We start from the raw sequence: 27,403 nt of genomic DNA, 5'->3' as shown, positions 1-27,403 counted from the left end.
ATATCTCTCTATTTCATTTTCCTCATCTGGGTAATGGGGACAAGGCCAGTGCTGTTGAACCCCAGGCTCCCTGTGGTAACCAAAGTACCTAGATTCAGTTGTGACTTGAGAATAGTGATGTTTCTTCCCTATGAGAACAAGTCATATGACTAAAGGTCCCTGTCAGAAATAGGTGGCTCCTGGTGCCAAGAGAAGCAGCTGTGGGTGTTCCCTTCTACCACAATGGCTCCCTGTTGTTGTTGTGCCTTGTCAGGACAAGGTGGCTTCTGGGATTTGTCACTTGATGGCTTCCTCTCAATGACCTCCAGGCTATCTCACCACTTTCCAGAACCAAGTGGGAAGAGGGTCCAGTTCCATGCCTGGCTTCTGCCTTCTGGATGGGGCTCCTGTCAATGCTGAGTACTCTTAGGGAGAAAAAAGGGTCTTTCACAGAAAGGGGCCTATGCCCAGGAGAACCAATGCAGGTCTTACGGTGGGGCTACAGGGAGCCATGTGGGAGGATGGGTGGGGGTCCCTATGCTTCAGGCAGCTAAGAGTCTAAGGTGTGCCAGGAAATATTGCACTTTGCAGGTGTTTCTCAGGTTTGAGGTATACCTAGGAGGCAAGGAGGAACCCACTAGGATAGAGTACTTTATTGTTGTTCTGTGTCTGGAGCCACCAGTTTCCACGGGTGTCCTGGGGACCCCAGTGGCCAGTCCCTTGTATACTTGACTCCTGATTCTTTTTCATTTTTCCAGACAGGGTTTCTCTGTGTAACAGTCCTGGCTGTCTTGGAACTCACTTCGTAGACCAGGCTGGCCTTTAATTCACTGAGATCAGCCTGCCTCTGCTTCCCAAGTGCTGGCATTAAAGGCTCATGCTACCACCCAGCTTTGTCCCCTGATTCTTGGCTAGAAGCTGATGTGCTTAAGTGTCACACCTGGCATCATCTTTTCATTTGGTTTCAGAATCCCAAGTACCTGTCACCATTGTGTATTTCCCATGCTGGCTGAGATTCAGTGTCTGTCATCTTTTGATCTTCTGTTTCCTAAGGGAGGAGGAGTTCACTGTGGCTCACAGTTAGAGGGAGCATGAGTCCATTACAGTGGGAAAGGCATGTTGGCAGGATGCACCAGTGTTGGCCAGTGAGCAGGAGGTGGCTAGTCACCCAGTCACATAGCATCTGTACTCAGCAAGTAGAGATGAAAGCTGGTGTTCAGCTTGCTCCTCCCTTTTCATGCCTCCTGTTTTAGGGTGACCCTTCCCTCCTGAGTTAATCTAATCTAGGTAATTCTTCACACACATACATGACTCTCATGATTTTAGATACTGTCAAGTTGATGACATTAACTATCACACCCAAAAACATATCACTTTAAAGCCATAACCTTCCACTTCTGTCCCCCACAGACTCATGACCATCCCATCATGTAAAGATGCATTCAGCCCAGCTTCAAAAGTCCCCATAGTCTTGGACAACCCCAGCACAGTTCAAAAGTGGAAGTGAGGACTCTCTTGAGACTCACATAATCCCTTAACTCTGACCTCCTGAACAAGTTAATTACTTCTAATATACAATGGCACAGCATAACATTTCATTTCAAAAGGGAGGAATGAGGTAGAGGCAGGCCTGGTCTACAGAGTTCCAGGACAACATCCAAAGCAATATAGAAAAACCCTGTCCCCAGGGAGGGAGGGAGGGAGGGAAATAGGGAGAGAGGGAGGGAGGGAGGAGGAGTGGAGGCACAGCAGGGAATGATCTGACCAAAGCAACACAGATTCCAGCAGGGAAAACACCAACTCCTGCAACTCCATGTCAAGTTTACAGGGCTTATGATAGAATGATCTGGGCTCCAAAGGGCTAAGGTAGAGGAGTTTCCAACTCATCATCTCCATAGCACATATGACCTCTCTCTTGGGCCGGCTCCACTCCATGCCTATAACTCTTCCCAGTGGACATCCTGTGGTTCTGTCATTTCTTACATCTTAGGGTCTCCATTGCAACTTAGGCTTCATCCTCATAATTCCCTGCATGGCATCCTGGAACCCCCTTGTGGGGATTCCAGCTCTGCCACATGTTCCACTTTCTGCAGCCTTGGCTCAAGTCTTGTGACCACACTTATCTTGCCCGTCATACCTGCAAAACCAGTACTTGCAGACGATGCTGCAGAGTTCTACTTCCAGTGTGGGATTGACTTTGGCTCCCTTGATCATAGTTGCATTGGCCTTTGTATGCTGACCAGTTCAAAGGGATATAGTCCATCAGTGAGGATGGGGGAAGATATAGCAGTGGTTGGTGAATGTGGTGGGGCACAGATGGTCCTATTGTGTTTGAAGTTATGAAGTGGACACTTATGAAGCTCTTAGTGCTCTTGAAAGGCAGTATTTACCCAGCATTCCTGCATGCTGGCCCTGTAAAGATACAAGTGAATAAAGCTAAGCTAAAATAAGCCATGATATGGCACATTGGGTAGAGCTATTCCCTGGTGGCACCACTGTTGACCTACTGATGTGATTTGAGCTGAAATGGGGGATAACAGGAAGAATTGTAGTGGGTAGAGGGTGGGTCAGGGTGAGATGTTCAGGTTGTTTGGGGTGGAATTGAGTGGATACAGTCAGGATCCCAGGTCTCATGTGGCTGGAGTGAATATGGGGAGTCCTGGGTGTGAAGGGGCTGAATCATGGTCTCTGAAGTATCCTGTTCTGTGGTTTGAGAGTTTCTACAAAAAAAGAGCTGTGATTTGAGATGGTGGGTGTGGGCAGTAGTGTCAACAAGAGAATGGGGCTGACCAAGGAGAGGGTCAAGGTGGGGAACTAGAATGGAGGTACTCAGGCTGGCTTCTCGTTTGCTGAGTACATCCAGTGCTGTTCTTGGGGTGGGGTTGTAGGAGCTTTTGGGTATCCTAATGATTCCAGGTCTCCTTGTGTCCCATAGATGGCATCCACAGTGTCACGGCTCTCTGCACTTTGCGTGTAACCATCATTACAGATGACATGTTGACCAACAGCATCACTGTCCGTCTGGAGAACATGTCACAGGAGAAGTTCCTGTCCCCACTGCTATCTCTCTTTGTAGAAGGGGTGGCCACAGTACTGTCCACTACCAAGGATGACATCTTCGTCTTCAACATCCAGAATGACACAGATGTCAGCTCCAATATCCTGAACGTGACCTTCTCGGCACTGCTCCCTGGTGGTGCCCGTGGCCGCTTCTTCCCATCAGAGGACCTGCAGGAACAGATCTACTTGAACCGGACCCTGTTGACCACTATCTCTGCCCAGCGTGTGCTGCCCTTTGATGACAACATCTGCTTGAGGGAGCCCTGTGAGAACTATATGAAGTGCGTGTCCGTGCTCAGGTTTGACAGCTCGGCACCCTTTATCAGCTCCACCACTGTGCTCTTCCGACCCATCCATCCCATCACTGGCCTGCGCTGCCGCTGCCCACCAGGCTTCACTGGGGACTACTGTGAGACTGAAATTGACCTTTGCTACTCCAGCCCGTGTGGAGCCAATGGCCGGTGCCGGAGCCGTGAGGGTGGCTACACTTGTGAGTGCTTTGAAGACTTCACTGGTAAGTGTCTATAGTGCATGGGGATGGGCTGGCTGGGGCTGACCTCTACCTCGTACAGAGGCTCACAGTGCACAGAGGCTCACAGTGCACATGTAAGGTGTGAGGGTTTCCTATTGTTCCAAGAGGCATGATGTTAGAAGCCAGGTCCTGGTCACAAGTGGCAGCTCTACACATTTTAAGGTGGCCTCAGGTGGCAGTTTCCTTAGCTAGCAAGGGAAACTGTGTGCTGCAAGCCTCATCTTCCCTGGGGAGTTGTGTCACCCTCTTTATGAGGACTTTAGGAAGGAGGTTCTAGGTGAGACTTTTGATTTCCAGATGCATCAGACACTATGTATGCATCTAAGTGGGTTCTGTTGTTTTGAGACATGATCTGGCTCCAAAGCCTAGCCTGACTTGAAATTATGGCAATCCACCTGCCTCAGCTAGTTGTGAGTGGATTTAAAGTTAAAGCCCTTTTTATCCCAGGTTTCCAGTTTAACCGATTAGTGCCAAACCATGCAGTGAGGATAGAACTTTTAACCCCCTGGGTCCTGAAAGAAGTTGTCAGTGTTAGTCCTGCCTTGTTGCAGTGAAGACTAATTCAGCTTCCTCTACCTCTGAAGATACTCTGAGCTCAGCTTGTCCTGACCAGTCTTGCAGACCAGCTTTCTGAATGTAGCCAATGGTTGCTTTCAAATGAAAACTCAGCTGCTGAGAGTGGTATAAAATGCCACTGTGCACCCACAGGTCTCATTCTGGTAGTTGGTTCTGCTATGTACAGTTACAGCCCATTTGGAAAGCCAGTTCCCAGTAGGTTTAGTGGTGAACAGATCATCTTTCTGGAAGGTTCTCTGGGGATTAGATGGGACTTGATTTGTACTGGGGGTGACCTGGAGATCCTCCTATCTGTGATTAAGGACTTTAGTATGAACACCCTAGGGCTCTCTGTCCTCTAGTGTGGAAATCTTATCTGTATATAGGGCATATTTGTTGCACTTGTCTTGAGGCCTGTAGGTGTTACAGGTGTGTGTGGAGCAGGAAGAGAGAGAAGATCTAGGCAGTGAGCACAGAGCGAGGAAAAGTGTGTGTCTGTGGCTCTATGTACCCACAAAGGCAGGGGATGCCACTTGAAGAGCTTCACAACCCATGAGTTGAGCTGCCAGGTTGACCCATCAGCATCTCAAGTTGGTTATTGTCTGGAAACGTGGAGGAGGGAGAAGGACATTTGGCTGCTCACCCCTGTTCTGTTCCCCTCCCTGTCTGTGGCTGACTGCCAACAGGATGTGGGCAGTTCTTCCTGCTGTCTGGCATGTGTTGATCCCAAATTCCTGCCTCTCAGGTACCTGGTGGTGAACAGGAAGGAAGGCAGAGGCCTAGGAGGAGTCTCTAATTGTTGGTGTGCACCTGAAGTGCTGGGTAAAGCATGTGAGCATGGTGTGTGCGTGTGCATGTGTGCCCCCCCCCTTCTCCCTGCTCTGAATTTAGCCAAGCCTATTTATTCTATGCTGCCATCAGGACATGGGGTGGTCATACGTTCCCTTCCCTTCCTATCCCTGACCCCAGGCTTCAGCGGACATCTCTTTGGAGGTGTCTTATGAGACGAGCTAGCTGCATTGTTGGCTCCCTCCTGACAGAGAAGCGCTAGGATGAGCTGGCCCATTCCCCAATCCCTACCTGTCATGTGGCCCTAGGTGGAATGATTTGTAGACTCTCCCTGCATACAGAGAAGCTGAGGCCACCGTTGTAGGGAGGATTGGTGCCCTCCAGGGAGTGAACAACGCCCTTCTTCCTCATGCCGATTCATGCCACAGACATTTACTGCACTGAGCACCTGCTGCAGACATTTATAGGGTGCTTGCTGTATGCCAGACCAGTGTTCAGCCAAACTTCACCCTGCCTGTGGGTGAGTGCTCTGTCGCTTGATGCATTCTTTTTCATTGGCCCTTCCCGCCTGTCCTCATCTGCAGGGTGGCATGTAGCAGCTTCGGCACCAGGCTCATCCCTGGGGCTGCCATAGTTGACTTGCTAGAGATACTTAGGGAATGATGTGACCATGCAGGGGCAGGTAAATAAGGCCACTGTGGAACTATGAACCCTCGGCTCTCCTGCAATGAAGGTTAGGACATTGGATGCAGCCAACTGACTTCAGAAGCTCTCATATTTCCACTTCATCAGCAAAGTCATTTCTAGAAGGATGATAAAGGGACAGTAGCCACATCTATCATCTAATGAGATGTGGTGATTGGCATGAGGCTAATTTGATTCTCTTTGGGTCCTGGAAAGAATCTTGCTATTTCCCTTGAGATAAAACTAATTAAGAGCGATTACTTCTTCTCGATTCTCTTCCTTCCCTCTCCTCCATTTTGCCTTTGAAGCACTCTCTTTTCTGCGTGGAGGTAATTGTGTTCATTTATTCACGATGAAAGCAAGGCTGTCGTCACACGACTTTAATTTCTTGCTTCCCGGTAAGCTGAGCTGGAGCTCTAGGCCTCCTCATGGCGAGTTTGGAATTGACCCAATTCTGCTGGGAGCCCTTGGCTTCCTGTGTTGCAGGGCAGGAGCCTGCAGAAGGAAGGCATCAATTAATTTCAGGAAAAGCTCACTGAATTTACCAGGGAACATATTCCAGATAGCTATTCTGAATTTCTGAATCCATCCTGGCTTTAGAGGTGTGCCCAGCTCAGGACACCTGCATGCCATGGTGTTTGTAAGGGGAAGGGAGCTGCTGGCCCTTATGGTGTGTCCTTGCAGATACCTCTCTGCATTGGGACCATGGACCATGGTTGGGTCCAGGAACTATCACATAGTTGGAAAGGAATGAGACAAGAAGACTTCAGATGTGGGCACTGGATGCATACTGGGAAATGTCATAATTTCTCAGCCACAACTGGTGAGATGGCCCAGTGGGTAAAGGTACTTTTCCCTCTGACCTCCACAATGTCCCCCAGTAAATAAAGAAAAATAATTTCTCAAGCCCATAAACAAAAACAATCTGTTTCCCTCCATGCTTGGCCTCTCAATCCTTATTTGGAGGACATTGTGTTTTGGTTTTTGCTAAATAGTTTTGTATATGGCCATGAACTCCCATGTTGCCCCTCTTGATTCGGTTTGTTGGCCCCCACATCCCAGCTTCCTCATCCACAGTCTTCTGTCTGATTGTACTCCCCCCTGTCCATCTATATGCACTTTTCCTGAATCCTCTGTCCCTGATCTACGAAGGTTCTGGAAGGATTTTTTGCACTTCCCATGTACCCTCTTTATTCACTGCTCCATTCTCCCACAGTGTGGACTCCCTCATCATCATGGCTGCCCTCAGCCAGCAGTGACTTGGAGCTCATTCATAGCGAACACTTCAGGTTCTTTGGTACACAGTTGTTTCCCACCAGAGGGCTGCCACCCTACATCTCCTTTTCCTTGCTTTGCACTCAGGTTGTGCTGGCCTTCCACTGCATACTGGCCCCTCTCACCACAGACTCTTGTATCTCAAGTGGAAGTCCCCGCTTCCCTAAATCTCCCTTCCCACCCTGTGTCTCTCTGCCTAACCCCCCAATCCCCGCTGTGTATGGTCTGTGGGAGTGGAGACTCATGCGGATGGGATCCTGTAGAGAGCTAGCTCTCCTCCACATGGCTGTAGACACCATGTCCTTACACCTGCTATTTGCCATATGCTGTGGTCAGAGTGACATCTTTGTTGATTTGGTCCTTAGTGGGAAGAGACAGGATCCTGTCTGTCCAGTGTCCCTTCCTGGTCACTAAGGCTCTTCCATCTTTGGGTTTCAGGCCTATGACCAAACTCAATTGTGTTGGGACCCACCACTGCAGGCTCCCGGGTATTTCTAGGATAGCTCCTCCTCTCATCCCTCCCCTCCTCTCTCTCCCTCCACCCCCCTCTGTCTCTCTGTCTCCCCCCCCCCCTTTAGGGAGACCTGAGAAGAGCTACCTAATCATCACAGATCAACATCTCCCCTGGGGTACATTCCTGAATGACAGCTTTGATGTCAGCAGAAGGGGGTAGTTCAACTGCATCCAGCTCTGGGAGGGGCAGGGTGGTCACTATCACAGCCAAAGCTAGCCTTGGGTCCTTCCTAGAGGTGTTCGTGGGTGGACGTCTTTGTTAGTATCAAGTTCATCCTTGACCCCTAATTTGATCCCTGCTCTCAGGGTGTCCCCCACCCCCACCCCTTGCTGCTTGTCCTCATTCAGCATGTTTCAGCAAATCCAAGCAAATGGTGCTTGCACAGCCACAGCTGCAGCCTCACCCCCTGGGCCATGAGCTCTCCTCTGCCCCATTTCTTGGAGTACTGATCTGTGCTCTCTAGGAGGTGGAGGGGCTTGGGAAACCTTCAGTGGTATTCACTTTGAACTTTGTAACAACTCCCCCAGCACCCTCCTACTTGCTTTAAGAGCACCCCCATATTCCCCAAGGCCTCCTGAAGCTGTGTAGTTTCAGGGCCAGAGAAAGACTTGATGCAAGAATCCAGTCACCTGTCTGCTTGTGGGAGCGACTTTAAAGAAAGTGCTGGCCCTCCTCTGCCCCTGTTGTAAATATAGACATTATCCAGCTCCATTACTGTTTGAGATAGGGGACTGGTGTCCCTGTCACCATGGAGGACACTAACATGCCAGGTGCCACCATCGAAAAATTCCTTGCTGTGTATTGCATTGCTTCCAAGCTGTACCTGGGTCCTGCAGGGCCACCTCCCCGAGTGCAGGGAAGAGTGCACAGTGTGCTGAAGTCTGCCGGGTACAGCTCATCTGTACTGGGAGTGGTTCCTAGCACTCTGACATTAGGCCTTAATGTGGGGAATAATTGTCAGTTACAGTGAGAATCATTTCATTGCCTGTAATTAAAATCTCAGCTAGAGCAGTGAACTCTTCCAGACTTTGGGGAGAAGACATTATGTTTTCTTGTTTCCTTCTCATCATTGTGCACTTAACCTGCTACTCTGGCTCTTTCCACAGAGTGGGTTGCAACACACAAAGTTTTCCCTGTGCTGTCCTGAAGCTGGCTGTTACTGTACTGTACTTCTGGATGATCTTGTTTTTCACTAAGTCTTATCCTTAGGGACCCAGGTACAGATAGATCCAGCCTGGAAACTCCTGAGAATTTTAACTCTCAAAGTCAGGGCCACAACGGAAGGACAACATAAGATCTTCCCTGAAGTCTGAAAGTGTTCACTGCTCTAGTTGAGATTTTAATTACAGACAGTGTAATGATTCCCACTTTAACTGATAATTACCCCCCCCCCCCATCATGGACCAGTCTCAGTACAGCTGACTGGCCACTGGGATGATCTCTCCCCATATCCTCTTGTGGATGGTATTAACAAAACTCAGGTTGAGCATCCCTAACCCAAAGTTTGAAGTTCAGAATGTTCCCAAATCCAAAACTTTGCATGTACCAACATGATGTCTAAGTAGAAAATTCCACATTGGACCTCACGTGATGGGTTGCAGTCAGAATGCAGGTGTGTTTAAAAATTTGTATAAAATGACCTGGAGGCTACATGTAAAAGGCATATGTGAACCATAAATGAGTTTTGTGTTTTGACTTGGTACACACCCCCAAGATCTCGTTAAGTATATGCAGATGTTCCAATATTAAAAAAAAAGGATCTGAAATCTAAACGTGGATCCCAGGCATGCTTTCTTCCCTTTTTTGAGTCAAGACTCTGGGGAGTAGGGGTTGATGCTTGAACTCATAATCCTCCTGCCTAGGTCTCCTGAGTTCTGGGATTTCAGGCTTATGCTACCGTATTTGGCCTCCCAGGTATTTTGGATGATGGTGAGTTAAGACAGTTGAGCCATATTGCTTTATTGTTCTGAGGTCATTGTCAAGGTATGCCCAAAGAAATGCACCATCTGAAGACTTCAGGGGGCTGTGCTTTTGCCTCTTCTCAGCTTCTTAGATACTTGGCTTACAGCTGCATCCTGCAGTGTCTGCCTCTTCATAGTCCATACTTCCCTGCCTTGGTCTAAATTTTTCTCTTGCACAGACATCAGCCACTGGAATAATGCATCCCCAGTCCAACTTGACTACCTCTGAACCTGGCTATACCTGCAAGAGCCTATATTTAAATAAGGTCCTACACACTGGTGCCAGACTTAGGCAGCACTAGGCTGTGATTTGGGGGAATATTAACTCCCCTTGCCCCAGAATTCCCCAATACTTCTTTCTCACCTGCTTGTCAAGGATCTGTCTGGGTCAGGGGTACTCATGCTAGGAGGCAGTTTCCTGAGCATGGCTTTCCTCTGGGGTAGGGAGTGGGGGGCCCTAACCAGAAGCAAGAGTGAACTGAGGGCTGGCAAGTAGCTTGCAGATGGTCAAGGCAAGAGTGAGTGAGTAAGGAGAGTTAATAGAGAAGTGACTGGCCAGTCAGTACTGAGACTTTAGTGGGTCCTGTCCACTACCATTGATGAGATGGGGCCTAGCTTCCCTCACCTTGGTTATGGGTATCTCTTTGCCACTCAGTATTTGTAACAGAGGGCTGCAGGTCATCACAGATGGCCTCACTTGAGAATGGGGAGGGCACCAGGCTCAAACACTGAAGGTTTGGGCCAGTCTGCCTACTCTTGGAGGCTCCGGTGGAGAGCCTGCTTTTCTTCCAACGCCTGTGGTCACCTGTGTTGCCCCTGTCCTTACATCCCACACTCTGACCTCCTAACCTGCCTCCCCTGGGATCCTATGATGGCTCTGTTAATCCAGATGACCTCCCTCTCATGGCCTTCAATGTGTTCAATCTGCAGAGTGTCTTTGCAGTGTAGAACCTGGTTCTCAGATGTTGGGTGCAAGTTTTAGGTCTATAATTTTGTGATTACTACTTCTGCCTCCACTAGCACCTGGCACCCACTAGGCTGTTAGTAAAAGCTTGCTAAGGGGGCTGGAGAGATGGCTCAAAGGTTAAGAGCACTGGTTGCTCTTCCAGAGGTCACAGCTATCTGGAATGCAGATAGAACACTGTATACATAATAAATACATCTTAAGACAAAAACAAAAACTTGCTAAGGGCATAAGAGAACTAGCAGAACTGTGACTTCAGCTTGGTTGCCGTGCCCTCCCCTCCCCATTTTAATGCCGCTGTGGAGCTCTGACCATCAAGCTTCACTGGAGAAATTGAGCCTCTGACCTGGGTGGTGACCCCAAAGGACTTTAGGGAATGCATCCCTCTGCCAGTCTCCGCCCCATCCATTTTCCCCATAGCACCAGACAAAGCTCCTCTGTCTTGCCTGGGACCACAGGGCCAGAGCAAGAGCTATGAAGGCATTGACTCCATGCAAGAAGTTTGTATAAAACCTGTTCAAGGGGGAGTCTCCTGGGCACACCACTGTGTGAGGAGGCATGCCATGCTAATGGAAGTCTTCAGCATCCCTGCTGAGGACTGACACACCAGGGTGGGTGTCCTCCTCAGGCTGAGAGAGAGAGAGAGAGAGAGAGAGAGAGAGAGAGAGAGAGAGAGAGAGAGAGAGAGAGAATCTTCGTATCCATATGCCTCTGTGTCCTGGGTAGTTCTGTAGAGGCCTTAGTTTCCAGTTGGCTTCTGTGCCTACCCTGTATAATTCAGACTTCCAGCCAGACCCCCCCCCCACAACTACAGCACAAAGCCTTCCCACCCCCACCCCTCCCCTTCTCAAGGTCTTCCATCCCTGCCCGTCCTTTCCTCCTATCTCTATTTCTGGCTGTCCCTCCTTTTCTGTCTGTCTCCTTCTCTCTCCTTCCCTCCCATCCCCCTTCCTTCTGTTCCCATATCTCCATAGCACCCTAACTGGTAACAACGTTAAAGATTGTGTTAAAGGGCCAGCCAGATGGCTCAGTTGGGTAAAGGTGTTTATTCTGGATTTCCAGCTCCAGAACTATGTAAAGGTGGAAGACTAGAACCAACTCCATAGAGTTTCCTGTGACACCTAACAGATAGAAGCATGCTCTCATGCTCTCTCTCACTCTCTCTCTCTCCCTCTCTCCCTCCCTCTCTCACAAACACACACACACACATACACACACACTATTTTTTTTTTTTAAATTAATGATTGTTCTTAACCTTCCTAATGCTGAGACCCTTTAATGCAGTTCCTCAGGTTGTGGTGACCAACAACTATAAGATTATTTTATCATAGTTACTTCATAACTATAATTTTGCTACTGTTATGAGTCATATTGTAAATATCTGATCATCAACTCCAAAAAGGGTGGTGCCCCACTGGTTGAAAACTGCTGTGTTAAAAAGTTTATTTAGCCAGGCAGTGGTGGCACATGCCTTTAGTCCTAGCACTTAGGAGGCAGAGGCAGGTGGATATCTGTGAGTTCAAGGCCAGCCTGGTCTACAAAGCAAGTTCCAGGACAATCAGAACTATTACACAAAGAAACCCTGTCTCAAACAAACCAAAAAGTTCATTTAAGAGGCAGAAGCAGGCAGATTAACAGGTTCAAGGCCAGCCTGGTGTACATAGTGAGCTGAGTTCCAGAACAGACAGCCAGGGCTACACAGAGAAAATCTGTTTATTCAAAATTCATCTAAATCTACAAAAAGCCCATTGCTTGTGGTCATTTGGGTCATTCCCCTCTGGGTCACAACGTTTTCTGATCTCAGTGTCTTTACTCTGAGCTCCTCTTGCTAGCTGAGGACAGTCCCAGTTCTAGGGATCAGGCTGTGGGCATGTCCTCTGGCAGCCATCCTGAGTACCACATAGGGTAGATTATCTTCTGGCCTCCCCAGCCCACAGTGGCTTCAAGGCCATTGAGGTGGCTTTGTTCTAAGAGGCGTGTTCCAAATGTCACTGCAGTACAGGACCCCTTTGGAGCTGCTCTGAACACAGAGGCTTGGTGTGGCACCCCATCCCCCTCAGGTTCTGCAGGCTTCAACCCTTAGCCAGGCAGGTGGCTTCTTGGGGCAGGGAATAGTGTGGGTGGGTGGAGATCTGGTTCTTTGCCACCGGAATGCACTTTTTATTTATATTTTTTAAAAAATGGGTGTGACTGGAGTTCTGAGAATTTGCTTCAAAGACAATGAAGTCATCAGAAAGAGACAGACCCTGGACAAGCCCCAGCATTGTGGCTTCCCCTGCCCTCAGGGCTTCCTGCTCTCCTCACCCCCCCCCCAACAGGAGCCATGGGGAGGGGCAGCAGGTGTCAGGGCCCTCTGCTGAGACCTTCTGGGTCGGTACCTGGCCAGCAGGGAGGGGCTGAGCCACCTGAGCTTGTAGCTCCTAGAGACTGGGCTTCAATCCCCAAGAGGTGAGAAAGTCAAACAAAGCTGGAAACTCCCTGGGGGGGAGGGGAGGAGGGACTAGAACCTGGCAGTCTGCCTGGAGTTGGGAAGAAGAGAGGGCCTGGGGCAGGGCGGGTGAGGAGTGGGGGCCTGGAATGACAGTTGCCTGAAGGAGGAGTCAGGGCCTGGAGTGACAGGGGCAGTCCAGGACCTTTGCCAAATGAGTTCTGTTCCCTCACCCAACCTCTCAAGTGCTAGAGATGGCTCCCTGACACGGGTGACCAGACTCCCTATTCCCAGGATGGACATACAGCCTAGCAAAGTAAGAGTCATTTGACTGGCTTTTGGTCAGGGAACCTCTCTGTTGTTGGCAGTGCTGCTTTGGATTTGATGGAAGACCTGCGGGTCATCTCCAACACCCTCCCACAGTGCATTTTGAATGTGGTCATAGCATTTTTCAGCCCTCGATGTGCCTCTGGTACCAGCCAAAGAGGAAACATTAGGCTAGCCCTGTCTATCTGCTGGTCTCTGTGGTCTCCCTTGCAAAGCAGACCTGCAGGATGCCCTCTCTCACCTCTGCTGCTGGGCTGAGGACTTCTGTGCTGGAGCCTCATGTCACAGGCATGAGTTGTTCTGTGTGAGCACCGTGTGACCCAAGTGTGGACTGGGGCTTTGCTGGTGTGACCTTCTTTTCCACTTCATCTCTCCAGAAGTATGAGAAGGGACACTGCTGGGTGGCACCAGGAAAGGGCCTCAACTGGTCTGTGCATATGTGTGGGTACCCTGTGTGCCTCCAGGTGGGGTATTCTGGGGGCTGGAGGTTCTTCCTCGGGTCTACTTAGACTCTGTGGGCTTGGCATGGATCCAAGGTCCAAATGCAGCCTCATGACCCACCTTCTGTGGTGCTGAGGGTTTGCTCTGCCTGAGCCCTATAGTCTGATCACACACACTCTCTCTACCTCACCCCTCATCATTCCTATTTTGTATCTGCTTTAAAACTCTTAGCACAACGTTTCTGTTTCCCTAAGCATTTGGTCTGTTTAACTAAGAGACTCCACCGCTGCAGATGGTGGTTGTGTTCATTTTTGTAACCCCGGAGCCTCAAAGCATCCTGTGCCGGACAATTCATTGCATGAACTCATGGATGACAGGTGTGTGGATGGTTAGAAGTTTGTATAGAGGGATGCATAGATAGATGGCAGATGAATAGATGGCCAAAGGGAGAGATAGATCAATGGATAGAGGAAGGACAGGTAGATGATAGGTAGATGGAAGGATATAGGTTGATGGATGGAGAAAAGATGGGTAGATGGAGATAGATGTGTGGTGATTGGGTAGAAAAAAGGTGAGTGAGTGGAAAGATGGATGGTGTATGATGAATGACTGAGTAGAAACATGGAAGGGTGGGCCATTGTGCTTAGTCCTCAATGACTTCTGATGGACCCCTGCCTTTCAGTGACCCGGATGCCACCACTGGTCACAGCACTTCTGTGGTAGAGGAGCTTCTGAACCAAGCTGCACCGTGGCTTGCATCTTCTTTGCTAGGACACAAGGTTCCTTTCTGGGCCTGAGTTCTGGTGGAACTTCAGGCTACTCTGGGACTCTGTGTGTTTAAGACCTGACTTTGAATGATCCTAGCTCAGATTCCAGCATCCTCCCCATCCAGCCCCCTTTCCTTCCTTGCTGTGTTTTCCACTTGTCCTGCTGATCCTCAGTTCTGCAAGGACCTCCAGCTTCCAAGTGTGCCTTTTGTGCATTAGGTCTGAGCTTTACTCTTGGTGCCTCTGGAAATTCTAGTTTTTCAAGTTTCAAGCCCTTGAGTCTTTATTGAGGGAGAAAGGATTGTCTTTTTATTTAGTTAAAAACTTAAGTTGGCAAACCTTTACCTGCCCTTCCCTTCCAGGGGGTACATCCCTGCCCTCTTCAAAGTCTTGAGGGTCTGAGCACTGTGTTTCTCTGAAGCTGACCCAGGCCTTCTGCATTGCTAGTCCCTGTTCCCGTTCATGGTACACTGGAGTGGGTTTCTTGGCCAGGAGCTCCCTGGCTCAGACCCCCATCCCTTCCCCTAAACTGAGCATGGCTGCCCTTTGTGCTGTGATTTCTCTAAGCCTGCATCCTTTCATTTCCTAGAGCCTCTATTCTGAGCCAAAGCCTTCTGACTTTTCCACCTATCACCTGACTCCTACCTGTGACAGGCAGCCCATTTCCTGAAGTCTTAAGACACTGGGGCTTTTGCTTAGGCTGAGGGTCAGTGTCTCTGGCAGTACCAACTTGAATCTCTGGCAGACAGGACATTACTCACCCACATCTGGGTAGAGCATTAGTTCAGTGATGGGGCATGCATGAGATTCAGGGCTAGTTCTCTGCAGAACTCTCTCCAGTCTTTTCCATGTGAGTTTGTGCCTTCAGCCATAACCAGGCTGAGGCCAGTGTCCTTCATGGGCAGAGACCTTGTGGTAAGCTTCATGAATTATGGAGCTCAGCAATCAGGTTGCCCAAGCTAACCTTACCCTACTGTGGATGGGGGGGCTGACTATGAAATGGGGATGCGGAGCACAGGTGGGGAGGTGTGTGCTCCAGGGTTGAGAATGACTCAGCAGCATTTGACTCCAAGCAGAACACGTGGGATATCCAGAGAATGCCAGATCTGAACCCTGAAATCTTAGAAAGGGACAAAGCTAAATCATGACAGTAAGCCCTGAGAAGATTTATTTCATTGAAATGGCATTCCTTGGTAGGTGTGGTGGAAAGTTAAGGATGGACTGCTCTCGGCCATAGAGTGACTCTGTTTCAGAAAGCAAAACTGATAGATCAGGGAGGGCTCACCTGCAGCCAACCAAGCCAAGTGACCTAGAAAAATAGAGGAAGGAAAGAAGGGTGGGCTGGAGATGACTTGGTGATTACTGCTCTTCCAGTTTCATTCCTAACACCAGGGTCAGTGGCTCACAAGCTCCACACAAGCTAACACCCTCTTCTGGCCTCTGCAGGTGCGTGTACACACACACACACACACACACACACACACACACACACACACACACACCACACACACACACACACACCATGCACGAACTCACTCACATATACAGTCTCTCCCTCTCTCCCTCTTTCCTTTTCTCCCTTTCTTCCTCTCTCCCTCTCCTCTTCTCCCACCCTCAGAAATCTAAGACCAAAGGAAGCAAGTCTCTTACAGTGGCTCTATGAGATAATTAAAGATGCAAGACTCACAAACTTCGACCTGCATCCTTCTCCTGGGCTAAGATGACTTGCAGAATTAGAAACTATCACAGCACAGGTCTCAAGAGTGCACACTGCGTGGTAAAGTTGGCTGCTCCAGGTTAGCAGTGCTAGGATCATGCATACACTGTAAACTGAACATCCCCATCCCCCCACAGGGCAGAACACTAACCACATGCAGAGAAGCCATGTGGAAGGTGGTAAGTGCAAGGTAATGCCTTCATGGGCCAAGATGCCACTTTGATACATTGGTTGGAGTAGCAGCTGTGACAAGTGTTCTCAAAGGTACATCAAAGCAGACCCTGTGTTGGCTCCCAGGTACCTAGAGTTGATTAAAAGGAAAGTACTGGAACCCAGAGATGAGGCTCCATCCTCCCAGGCTGGTGTAGTTCACCTGAAGCCCAGTAGCCACAGCTCACAATGCCTTATATAAAAGTGGTATGTTTAACCCTACAGTTAATTCTTCTTTGTACAGATATCCACCCACACTGCTTGGATGAGTGGATGAATGATGTTGGCTTTGTAACCTCATGGATTAAACTCAAATGTGAATCATTGCCTTGGATCTGGGAGCCCTGGTGTTGTATGATTTCATCCCACAAGCACTCACCAGTACCTGTTGTATACCCAGCTCTCCTCAGACACCCCCTCACTGTGGGCACCAGTCCAGCACCCTAATATGCAAGGCATGCACTGGGTACCAGATGTTTCAGATTTGGACCTAAAACAGCCTGTGGCTGCACCCCCACCCCATCCTCCCATATACGGATGCCGTAAGTGGGAGCTGGGAGAGACTCTGGGTCCTGGACCTGTTTAGAAAACAGTGAAACTTCCTATGGGGTGAGCCACAGTCAGGGGCAAGCTTGGGGAGGGGACACAGTGTGGCTTCTAGAAACCGAGGGAGAGAAACCTCAGATCAGCCATCACTGGGCTTCATCAACAGTGATAGGACCCCTGTAGTAGTGCTCTGGGACCCTGGCGGAGGAGTGGTGTGGCAGTGTTAGCCCTAAGAATGTGGGGCAGATGAGCTAGGTCTGTGCTTAAGGGCCAAGGGCATGGTGGGTGACCTCTTTGTGGAGTAGTGGGGTACTAAACCACTGGGACCAGTGTGATCAGAGACCAGCACTGTGGAAAACTATCTTTGGTGTCACAGACAGAGTAAGTGGCTTTGCGAGTCAATGGAACTGGTAAAAGTTACAGTTGGGGGTGCTTGGTTGAAGATAAAGGTGCAGTTGGATGAGGCACCCAGAACGGTAAGAGAACGGTAAGAGGGGTGTTGAGGGAGGTGAGGACCAATGGAGTGTTGGTGGCTTCAAGACTCAAAATCTACCTCCCTGGGCAGATGGTGGAACTCCTATCCTAGATGGATAGACCCAGAGAGAAACAGGCTGGAGTGGGAAGATCTGAGCTGCAGGTGCCAGGAGAGGTGGGAGGAAGTTAGTGCTGGGTGGGGTGTGCTTGATGGGCAGGCCAAAATTGGGTGGGCTGTTGCCTGAGTGCTGAGATGTAGTACCTTCTGCTTGGGAGGGGAAAGGTCAGGAGGACCATCCCTTGAGCCTTGAAACACAGCCTGGGAATCCCCCCCCCCCCCCCCCGCCACAGTCTCAGGGCCCTGCTCTTATGGAGGTCACGCTGGACAGACAGCAGTTTTTGGAGAAACAGAACCAATGTGTAGACTGACAGCTCCCCACATCCTATCTTCACAGAGCCCAGAATGTGGTCTCACTGGGAAAGCAGGTCTTTCTAGATGGAGCCAGATACTTGATGTGATGACACACAGGACTTAGGGTGGACCCTCTTCCATTTCAAGGGTCTTAAGAAGATAAAGGGGGCACTAGATACCCCTGGGGCCTCTTCTGGGTCCTGGGCTCAAGTGACAGGACTGGCTGTCACGTTGCAATCCCATGGCAGGTGGGACTGGAGATCAGAGGGTCTTACAGGGCAAATCTGGCTTTCTTTTCTGCTGGGAAAATGTAGATACTTCCTGGAGCCTGGAACCTCCGAGGTCTGCTACTCCCAGGCCCTGACTGTGGGCAGGGTGACAGCAGGGCCCTTTGTCTTCACGGTTTAGTGAGCACAATGTCAGAATGTCTCTTGGGTAGCTTTGTTCACAGAAAGTGCTGGGCTTGACTGCTCAGGAGCTAACCTGGAATATAGTAAGGCAACATTCCTGAGGGAGAGAATTTCAAGTGTCTGAAGGAAGAGAGAGATATCTTAAGCTGAAAGTGCACATCAACGATGGGCACTCACAAGGGCTGCATAGAAGGCTATGAGTACTGACTGACGTGTGTGTGTGTGTGTGTGTGTGTGTGTGTGTGTGTGTGTGTGATACATATGTATATGATCTGTGAGGAGAATGTGCAGCTACAGGTGTGAGCATGTGCCTGTGAGGTTGAGACTGAGTCTGAGACCATGGGTGTAAGGATGTATGTAATTGTATGTTTACAAACGTGCACATGAACATAGTTGTGAAGATATAATGGTTTGAGTGTACCACGCAGAGTATATGATGGTGTGAATGTGCAGATATGCATATAAACACATGACCTCAAAGCTTTCTGCAGAGAAGCCAAGCCCAGAGCCATGAGAGACAGGGCCCCAGGATCCAGAAGTCACCGGAGAAAAAGTGTCGCTGTGATGGACCTGAGATGAACAAACACCAAATTGGCTGTCACTTACTTCTGTACTGGCATCCTCTTTCTGTCCCTGTTTCCCTGGGCCCATCTCAGCCAGTGTAGAACCGGTGGGTGGATGCGAACACACCCTCCTGGCCTAAACCTGGCCTGGCACCAGAAGCACTTCGGATCTTTCCATGGCCTGCGTGGTTGTGAAGGTGTATAGTGAATTAGTGATTCTAGCCACCTTCTTTCTTGGCAGATTTGTTCTCTGGGCTACAGAGGAAGCAGCTTGGGACTCAGTGAGACTCAGCCACAACACATTCAGTAGAGAACTCCCAGGGGAATATTTTAGCCCTATCACCCACCATCCTTGGGTCACCTATAGAGCAGGGTGTTTCTGGTATTTTGAGAGCAGTACATGGGGATCTGCAAGGTGACAGCAAGCTATGCCAACAGTCCAGGTGTCACTATGGCATCTAAGCCTCTGAGCCTGAGCCCTCTCTCATCAGCGGTCAGCTGTGTGTCTCAGGGGATATCCACAGTCCACTGGCTCTCCCTTAACCTCTGGGTTGGCTAGGTTTTGTCAACTTGAGACAAACTAGAGTCATCTGGAAATTGAGGACTTCAACTGAGGAACTACCTCCATTAGGTTGGCCTGGCAGGGGCATTTTCATGGTTAATGATTGATGTGGGAGGCCCAGCTCACTGTGGGTAGAGCTGCCCCTAGGTTGTATAAGAAATCAAACTGAGAGAGCCCTGGAGAGCAAGCCAGTAAGTGCCACTCTTCCGTGGCCTCTGCTGCAGCTACTGTGTCTGAGTTCCTGCTCTGACTTCTCTCCTTGGTAGACAATAGCTGAAATAAACCATTTCCTCCCCAAGTTGCTTTTGGTCAGTGATCCCAGCACAAAAAGCAAACCAGGACAGACTTTGTGTGACCTCTGCTCTTTTCTTCAGGGGAACATTGCCAGGTGAATGTTCGCTCAGGCCGCTGTGCCAGCGGAGTATGCAAAAACGGGGGCACCTGCGTGAACCTGCTCATTGGAGGCTTCCACTGTGTGTGCCCGCCCGGCGAGTACGAGCATCCCTACTGTGAAGTCAGCACCAGGAGCTTCCCACCCCAGTCCTTTGTCACCTTTCGAGGCTTGCGGCAGCGGTTCCACTTCACTGTCTCCCTTTCGTAAGTGTGTGCCTGTCCTTTGGGAAGGTGTCATGGGATCAACTTTCCAGGCTCTGGATGCTTGAGGAGGCTTGTTTGGTGCTAGCTGCTGGGCCAGCTGCTCAAGGGTAGGACCATTGCTGTGTTGATGACAGATGATGTGTTATTTCTGCACAGTGACAGCAGAGCATCAGTACCAGTGCTTTTGAGAGGGAACAGACCAAATCCCAGGCCTGGAAACTAACCTGGCTACTCAGGTCCTGCCCACAGCCAACATATGGGCATTGCTGGCATCTCAGTAGCCAGCAGGGCAGGGCCTGGAATTAGATCTCCCAAGTGTGTCACAAGGCAGGCAGTTTAGACCCCAACTCCTCACCCTGGTCCTGATCTGTGACGGGCTGATTGCTATTTATACCTTCTCCCCCAGAAGAATTTAGATGTAACCTAAAAATATTTAAATCTATTATTTGGAGAGATAGTTTATTTGTTAAAGTGCTTGCCATGTAAGCATGAGAACCCAGGTTCAAATCCCTGCAAAAGGCTGGGCACAGTGGTACATACATGTGCTCCCACAGCTGGGGAAGCAGCGACAGGAGGGCTCCAGGGACTCCGTGAGTCTAGCTGAATCAGTGAGCTCTAGGTTCAGTAAGAGACCTTTTCTCAAAATATTATGTATGGAGGGCGATCAAAGACACCCAGTTTCAGCCTCTGGCCTCCACACACATGCGCACATGCTCCTACATACACATGTACAAACATACACAGAGAATACCAAATGAACTCACGGGATTCTATGCAGCATGAGCCCGTGGCCATTCCTCAGTTAAAAGAAAATCTAGAATTTCCATTTGAGATTTCTACTAAGTTAGTTGAATAGGGTGAGGTTTCTGCTGGGTGCTTTTGTGGGTGTCTGCTGTGGCTGTCTGCAGCCAAGCTTTCCAGATAGCAGTGTGGTATTCTTTGTCCTCTCTGTGTGGGTCACTCCTGCTGAGGACCAGACCTCTCAGAGGAACAGATCAGGGGCCTGTCTCTAGGTTCTCACCACAGACAAGTGACTTCTCCTTGTGCCACATCTCCTGCACAACGTCCCTCACATTGGTGTGTGGCAGGGAGGCCTGAGGATGTGAGGTGGTGCTGGCAATTTGAACTTGCTTTTGTCCCCGCTCCATTCTCCACTTGCCTAATAAAATGCACAGTGTCTGCCCATTGGCACAGCACATACTGAACCCTGTTCAGCCAAGCTGGGGTAATTGTTCTGTTTGCCCCTTTGTGCCTAGACTCTGCTCTGCATCTAGAAGGCCCGTTATGGCACAAGCCTGCAAAGCAAGGGCCCTGCTGTGGGATTCCTTGTGGCATGGTATCTGCAACAGAGGACTCCTAGGAATAGCCACCGTCCTCATCAGAGGAGTCTTGTGTCTCCTGGTGAATATCACAGTGTGTGATAACTCTGGGGTTATCCCGTATGCCCAGCAGCTCACAGTCACATGCATTGTATCGCAAGAAAGATAATACAAAGTCCCCCCAGAGTGCTCACAGGAGCTGGTGAACCTCCAGTCACATAGTTTCCTGAGCACAAATCCTGGAAACTGCTGAGACTGAGGCCCCTCTTACCACAGAGAGCTGCCCAGCCCGGCTGAGTTGCCTTTGTCTCAGGTGGCTTCTGTCATGGCCTGTCTCCTCTTTCTAGTTTCTATTTGCCAAGTGCTGGGGCTCCCAAGTGGGCCCCACTCCCAGCCGCCTTTCATGCCCCTTTGTTCTTAGCTCCTTCTCCTCTGGCCTTGGTTTCTATTTCTGTCTTTCCTCATTTTACTTGCATTGTCCCACCCTCCCCTCAGCCCTGAGCCCTGTCGTCTCTATTTCTCTGTGTTTAGCAATGGATGGTGCTTGCCAGGAGGACACCATGTCAGAGGGATTAACCCGGACATAGAGAGTTCAGGATCAGATGGTCCCATAGGTACAAGAGACTTGGGACATGGCACCTGCTCATGCAGTGACATTGATGCAGAGACCTTGGGGGGGGGTCTCATCTGATCCACAGCAGAAGATAAACTACGTGTGTTCTGCCTCCAGACACACTTCTAGTTGGTAAATGAAGGGTTGTGTGTCATCCTTTTGAACATGTAGTGTCTCCCCCCTACCCTCCCCCTTTCTCTCTCCCTCTCTCTCTCCCTCTCTCTCTCTGTTTACATGCATGTGTGCATTTGGAGGTCCAAACTTGATGTTGTGTGACTTCTTCGGTCACTCTGCACTGTATTTATTGAAGCAGGGTCTCTCACTAAACCCAGTGCTCCTCAACTCTAGATATCGCTGATCCTGAGGGTTCTCCATCTCTGCCTCCTCTGAGTGCTGGGATTACAGGTGGCTACCATACCTGTCTGGCATTTGTACGTGGGTATGGGGCACTCTAAACTCTGATCTTCACATGTGCACTGCCAGCCTTGATCCACTCCGTCCTTTTTCCCAGGCCATATGGAGTCTTTTCACACTCTTCAGGCCATCACCACCGTGTTCTCCAAGGCTCCAGTTCATGAATCAGACTTAGTAGACCATCAGCATCTCATGTGATAAGAGTGTGTGTGGGGGGATGCAGATCCTTTCCTGAACCATGGTGCTCAGTGCCTTGACTGGCATGTCACCCCTGTGTATCTTCATGGCCCTGGGGTCCTTCACTTGTATGACATGCTGCTCACCCACAGGTTTGCCACCCAAGACAGGAACGCCCTGCTGCTTTACAATGGCCGCTTCAATGAGAAGCATGACTTCATCGCCCTGGAGATTGTGGATGAGCAGCTACAACTCACGTTCTCGGCAGGTGGGGGCCTCCTGCAGTCACGGAGTATCTCCTAGGCATTTTATGGATTAAGTTTATCATTGTCCTCACAGCAGCTCCCAGCTGCTCACCCTTCCGACCCTAATTCTGTGTCTGGGAATCTGACCTCTGGAAGAAATCAGTGCAGAAAGATGACATCATTGCAGTGTTACTTGTAAGGCTAACACCAGACAAAGCCTATTTCCTAATTGGAATCAGTAAATGAAGCACAGTGATGAGGTTGGAGAGATAGATAGCTCAGAAGTTAAGGGTACTTGCTGTTCCTGCAGTAGACCTAGGTTCAGTTTCCAGCACCCATGTGGCAGCTCACAACTGTTCTAACTCCAGTTCCAAGGAATCCAGTGCCCTCTTCTGTCTTCTGCATGTACCTGGCACACATAATATAAATGGAAGGAAAACTCATATGCATAAAAATCAAATAATCTAAAAATAAAGTTCAATGCACCCCAGCACGTGAGGGCCAGGCAGGCACAGATATGAGGAATAGGGAGTGGGGGTTGAGAGGGGCAGATTTTTTTGACTCCGGGCTCCTCTCTTTTACTTTTCTTTTGGGGATCTTGCCAACTTTCAGGTTGAAGCCCTCGATGTAAGGGTTAGGATGGGGGTTGGCTTCCAGGGTAGCTGTGCCAAAGAAAAGGCCCACAGCCAGTCTCTCTGAGCAGCATGTCTTCCTTGCAGCCTGGAAGACTGATTGGAGACCCCCTAACCTGTTTCTCTCTGGTTCTTCCTCTCGCTGTGCAGGTGAGACCACAACCACAGTAACACCGCAAGTTCCTGGAGGTGTGAGTGACGGGCGGTGGCATTCGGTGCTGGTGCAGTACTACAACAAGGTAGGAAGGTACCTCGGGGCCACCGCACCTCCCACTCTGGCCAGCCAGTGGTGGACAGTGGCTTTTCCTCTTAAGATGATGTTTGTACTCTGTAGGGTAAAAGCATGCACTGTTGGAAGAGAATGGGGGATGATGTCAGTGGAGGGCTCTGTGCCTTGAGCTGGAGCTGTGGGGACAGGCAGTCTTGGATACAGTAAGGCAGGCCACAGAGAATTGCTTAGTCTGTGGCTTCCTTTGGTTCTAGGCTGGTCAGACATAGCCCATATGCAGCGCTGCCCTGGGCTATGACAGGAAGGTACCTTCCAGGATCTGAAGGCAGGTGTCTTGGGTATGTTTTGCCATTTATTGGCTGTAAGGAAACAATCACTTCTGTGTTACAAGGTCATATGCTTTCCTGGGCTGTGATTTTGTGTATGTGCGCTCACACACACACACACACACACACACACACACAGCCTAGGTCTCACCATGAGTCCACCATGTTGGTCTTTCCTGCCCCTCACTGAGCTTGGCCACAGCCCTTCCCAGAGTTTCTAAGATTCAAGTCTAGGTTAGGCTAGCAGATGAGAGATGAGGTGCATCCCTTCTGTACAACTTGTATGGTAGCAAAAGTATTTTCTGAATTTCCTGTCCATGGCACTTTGGTACCTATGATGGCATCTGCCCACTCTTGGGGCCTTAGAGCACGGGGCTATTCTTGCCTCTCATTCTTCCCTCGATGTAGTGAGATAGTCCTTCTGTGGCACTGACCACGCCCATTGGGGGGTGGAGCCATGGGCGGAAGTGACCTGTGGAAGGAGGTCAGAGGAAGAGCTGGGAAAAGCTCTCTTGCTGGCAGGACTCGAACAGGAGAGCATCCGATGGAAATTGCTGGTGTTCATCTGTCTAGGCTGTAAGTTATTTCTCCCTGAATAAACATCTATTTGGCCTATTTGTTTATCCTGATCCTTATTTAACCGCAATATCTGGTGTCCTTCTTTCTCTAAAATCACTCCTTAAATTTGCCCTGGGGCATCTTTTCATTTCTAAAGCCCCCCTACCCATGAACTCCAAGAGTAGTCTTTGGTCCTCATTCTGGGTAGGAGCTGTCTCTCATGGGGTAAGTGTTGGCCCAGTGGAGCCTCTGCAGCCTTAATGGTGATGAAGATAGAGGGAAGAGTTGCCAGGGCCTGGGGCCAAAGTCTCCCTGGGGACCTTGAGGGATGCTGTATCTAGTCAGCAGTACTTGGATTAGGGTTTGGACTTCCCCAGGCCTATCCCCAGTGGGGTTTATGGTGTTGCACAGGGCATGATTGCCAGAGAGAAAAACGAGTCTCCGCTCACCACACTGTCCTATTTCAGAGACTTTGATTTGATCCTGAAGTGCTTGCACAGCCCTGATTGGCCCCCAGTAGCCCCATGAGAAGCAGTAGGATGTCCCCTCCACTCTCTCCTCCCAGAGCTCACAGTTGGACTGGGTTTGTTTTCCTTTTTGTGATGTCTAATCCCTCATTGTTCTCAGCTATTTCTTTGGGGGTGTCACCTCCATGTTCTCCCATGCCCCCCTCACCACATTCTGCATTATAAATCAGTGATTCGCACCCTAGAGAAAGGGTATCCTGCAGCCATCCACCCATATTGTTGCTAAAGGATAGTTGTGACCTCTGGGCACACAGGTGAGGGCTGAACTCCCATGACTAGGGCACTAGAAGCCTCTGGAGTGTGTGTCTGCTTTTTCATGTCCCTGTGGAAAAGGGGGTGATCCCCGAGATGCTCAGGCACTTTGATTGTGGTCCATGCTCTCTGGATAGCTGGCCAGGTGATGACTGATATAGGCACAGCTTGCAGGAAGTGGAACACATTTAGCTCAAAGACAGTGTCTATGGCTTTTGTGCTTTTCGTTGGGTCCTGATAGTTCATATACTTTTTTGTTGTTGTTTTATTGTTTTTTCTTTCTTTTTCTTTCTTCCTTCCTTCTTTCCATCTTGTTCACCTGTCCTTTTTCTTTTCCCTTTCTTCCTTTCTTCTTCCTCTTTCTCTCCTTCCTTCTTGTTTGTTTCTTGTGTTTTGTTTTTTGAGACAGGGTTTCTCTGTGTAACCTTCCCACATTCAGTAGACCAGGCTGTCCTCAAACTCAAAGAAATCTACCTGTCTCTGTCTCCAAAGTGCTGGGATTAAAGGTGTGAGTTTTGAGTGAAAAAAGAAAAGAAAAAAAAAAAGATAATCCCTCAGAGGGATGCCCTTGTAATCCTGCAAAGGGATGATGGCCTTGCTGGTCTCTGCTCCCAGAATGAACATCCAGGAACATTTGCCCTTTGACCTTGCTGCACTTTCTTGATCCTGTAGCTTCTGTTTTGTGTTCTTCCTGCCTCCTAGACCTTCATACCCTAGGTGGACACTTCCAGTGGCTTGTGCTTCCAGAATGTACAGGCCTGTCGGAATGAACCATAGGAATCCCTGAGATATCAGAGAAGCATGGTGTATATTTCCTTTCTTGCTTTAGTCAGAGACATACCTCTAGACTGCAAGCTTGCTGCTGGAGGGTGGGTGGGTGTAGGTGGGTATAGGAGGCTGCACCAGCCTTGGTTTCCCCATTAGAAACCTGTATATCTGTCTGCTGTGGTTGATTGGGACCCAGGTCAGCATTTAGTATTGACCTCTCAGCTCCATCATGAATTCTCTGTTAGTATTCAGGCATGTGTACTGGCCTGTCCTTGGGGTTCGACAGGATACACCCTCAGCTGCAGTCACTAAGAGCATCACCTGGGCCCATTCACTATTCTCTCTCTCTCTCTCTCTCTCTCTCTCTCTCTCTCTCTCTCTCTCTCTCTTTCTCTTTCTCTCTCTCTTTCTCTTTCTCTCTCTCTGCTTCTTTCTTCTCTCTTCTCTCCCACTGTTTCCCAGAGGCCAGTCTCCCCTCCCCCCTCCCCACTTTTTCCATTCATTTTCCCCCAATTAAAAAAAAACCTTCCACTCAAGCTCTGTTGCATGGCATCTTTCTCTTGAGTACCGCTTTTTTTTTTTTTTTCCAATTACAACACTCTGCCCCATGAGCCAGCTCAGAGAAGCACATCTTTACAGAAGGCTACCACAAATGACCGAGAAGAAAGAGGGCCCCCATGCCAGAGGATCAGCAGATAGAGGTGGATTACTGGAATCTATGCTTCCCTTTCCAGGGCTGGGCCCTTTCAACAGTTCCCTCCACCTCCCAGTGAACAAACAGAGCCCTGAGCACAGGATTAGGCCTTTGCTGGGCTGTTTCCTTCTCTTGCCAGAGGGTATTTTAGGGAGGAAACCAACCAGTCTCCATATCCTTAAGCCTCTGTGTGTGTGGGTTGAGTGGGCCACACAACAGGGAATATTAGCAGAGATTACAGCATCTGTCTGTGATGGCCGTGATGTTTCTATGTGGTTCTGCCTCCAAGGTGCAGGGACAGACATGCTTTGAATCTGTGGGGGCCTAAGAAGACCCGTCAGGCTGGGAATAATTTACAGACTGATCGGAGGCAGCAGCCTGAGATCACAGTACTTCAGTCTATAAGGAACAAAGGGGACTCTGAAAGTGACCTGTCAAGGCAAGTCACTCTCTCTGTATCATCTTTGTAGTCATGGTCGCCATCAGTGGCCTCTCTATTCCTAGCCTCTGGCAATAGAATTGGAGTGACCTCAGGATACTGACGATGGCTGTGAGAAGGTGGCCTGAGGAGAGGTGTATGATGATGAGGGAGGATGTGCCACACTGTGAGAGACTCAAGCGGTACCCTGATAGTGACCTTAAGTTCAGTGAGTCCACCTAGGTTTGGTCATGTTTTGGTTATGAAGAAAATGTGCTTGGAGACCTGAGCATCTATCTGACTCTGTGATGGGGGCATGGAATTGACTTCTGGCTGTGACTGTCATATCTTTCCTGTGTTCCCTGAGTGACCCCTTCCTTCAGGCACATCTTTGCTTTGCTTTGTTTCTATCTTGGAAGTGTCAGATCAGCCTGACAAAGAATCTCTGCACAGAAACCACAGCA

General features: G+C 49.5%; 1 protein-coding gene across 2 annotated transcripts in view; it reads left to right on the top strand.

The window, feature by feature from the left end:
- Celsr1 (cadherin EGF LAG seven-pass G-type receptor 1) overlaps positions 1–27,403 on the top strand; it is a 136,887-nt gene that overhangs the window by 56,185 nt on the left and 53,299 nt on the right. For both annotated transcript variants that reach the window (XM_051189563.1, XM_051189562.1), the window contains exons 2-5: positions 2,915–3,553; positions 19,545–19,767; positions 22,443–22,558; positions 23,318–23,406. In XM_051189563.1, the coding sequence (XP_051045520.1) occupies positions 2,915–3,553; positions 19,545–19,767; positions 22,443–22,558; positions 23,318–23,406 (1,067 nt within the window). The remainder of the gene's footprint in view (positions 1–2,914; positions 3,554–19,544; positions 19,768–22,442; positions 22,559–23,317; positions 23,407–27,403) is intronic.

This window comes from Phodopus roborovskii, unplaced genomic scaffold (genome assembly GCF_943737965.1).
Source record: "Phodopus roborovskii unplaced genomic scaffold, PHOROB, whole genome shotgun sequence".
NCBI classification, from domain to species: Eukaryota; Metazoa; Chordata; class Mammalia; order Rodentia; family Cricetidae; genus Phodopus; species Phodopus roborovskii.
Note: the sequence above shows the minus strand (reverse complement) of the source record. Positions and strands in the feature narration are given on the sequence as shown.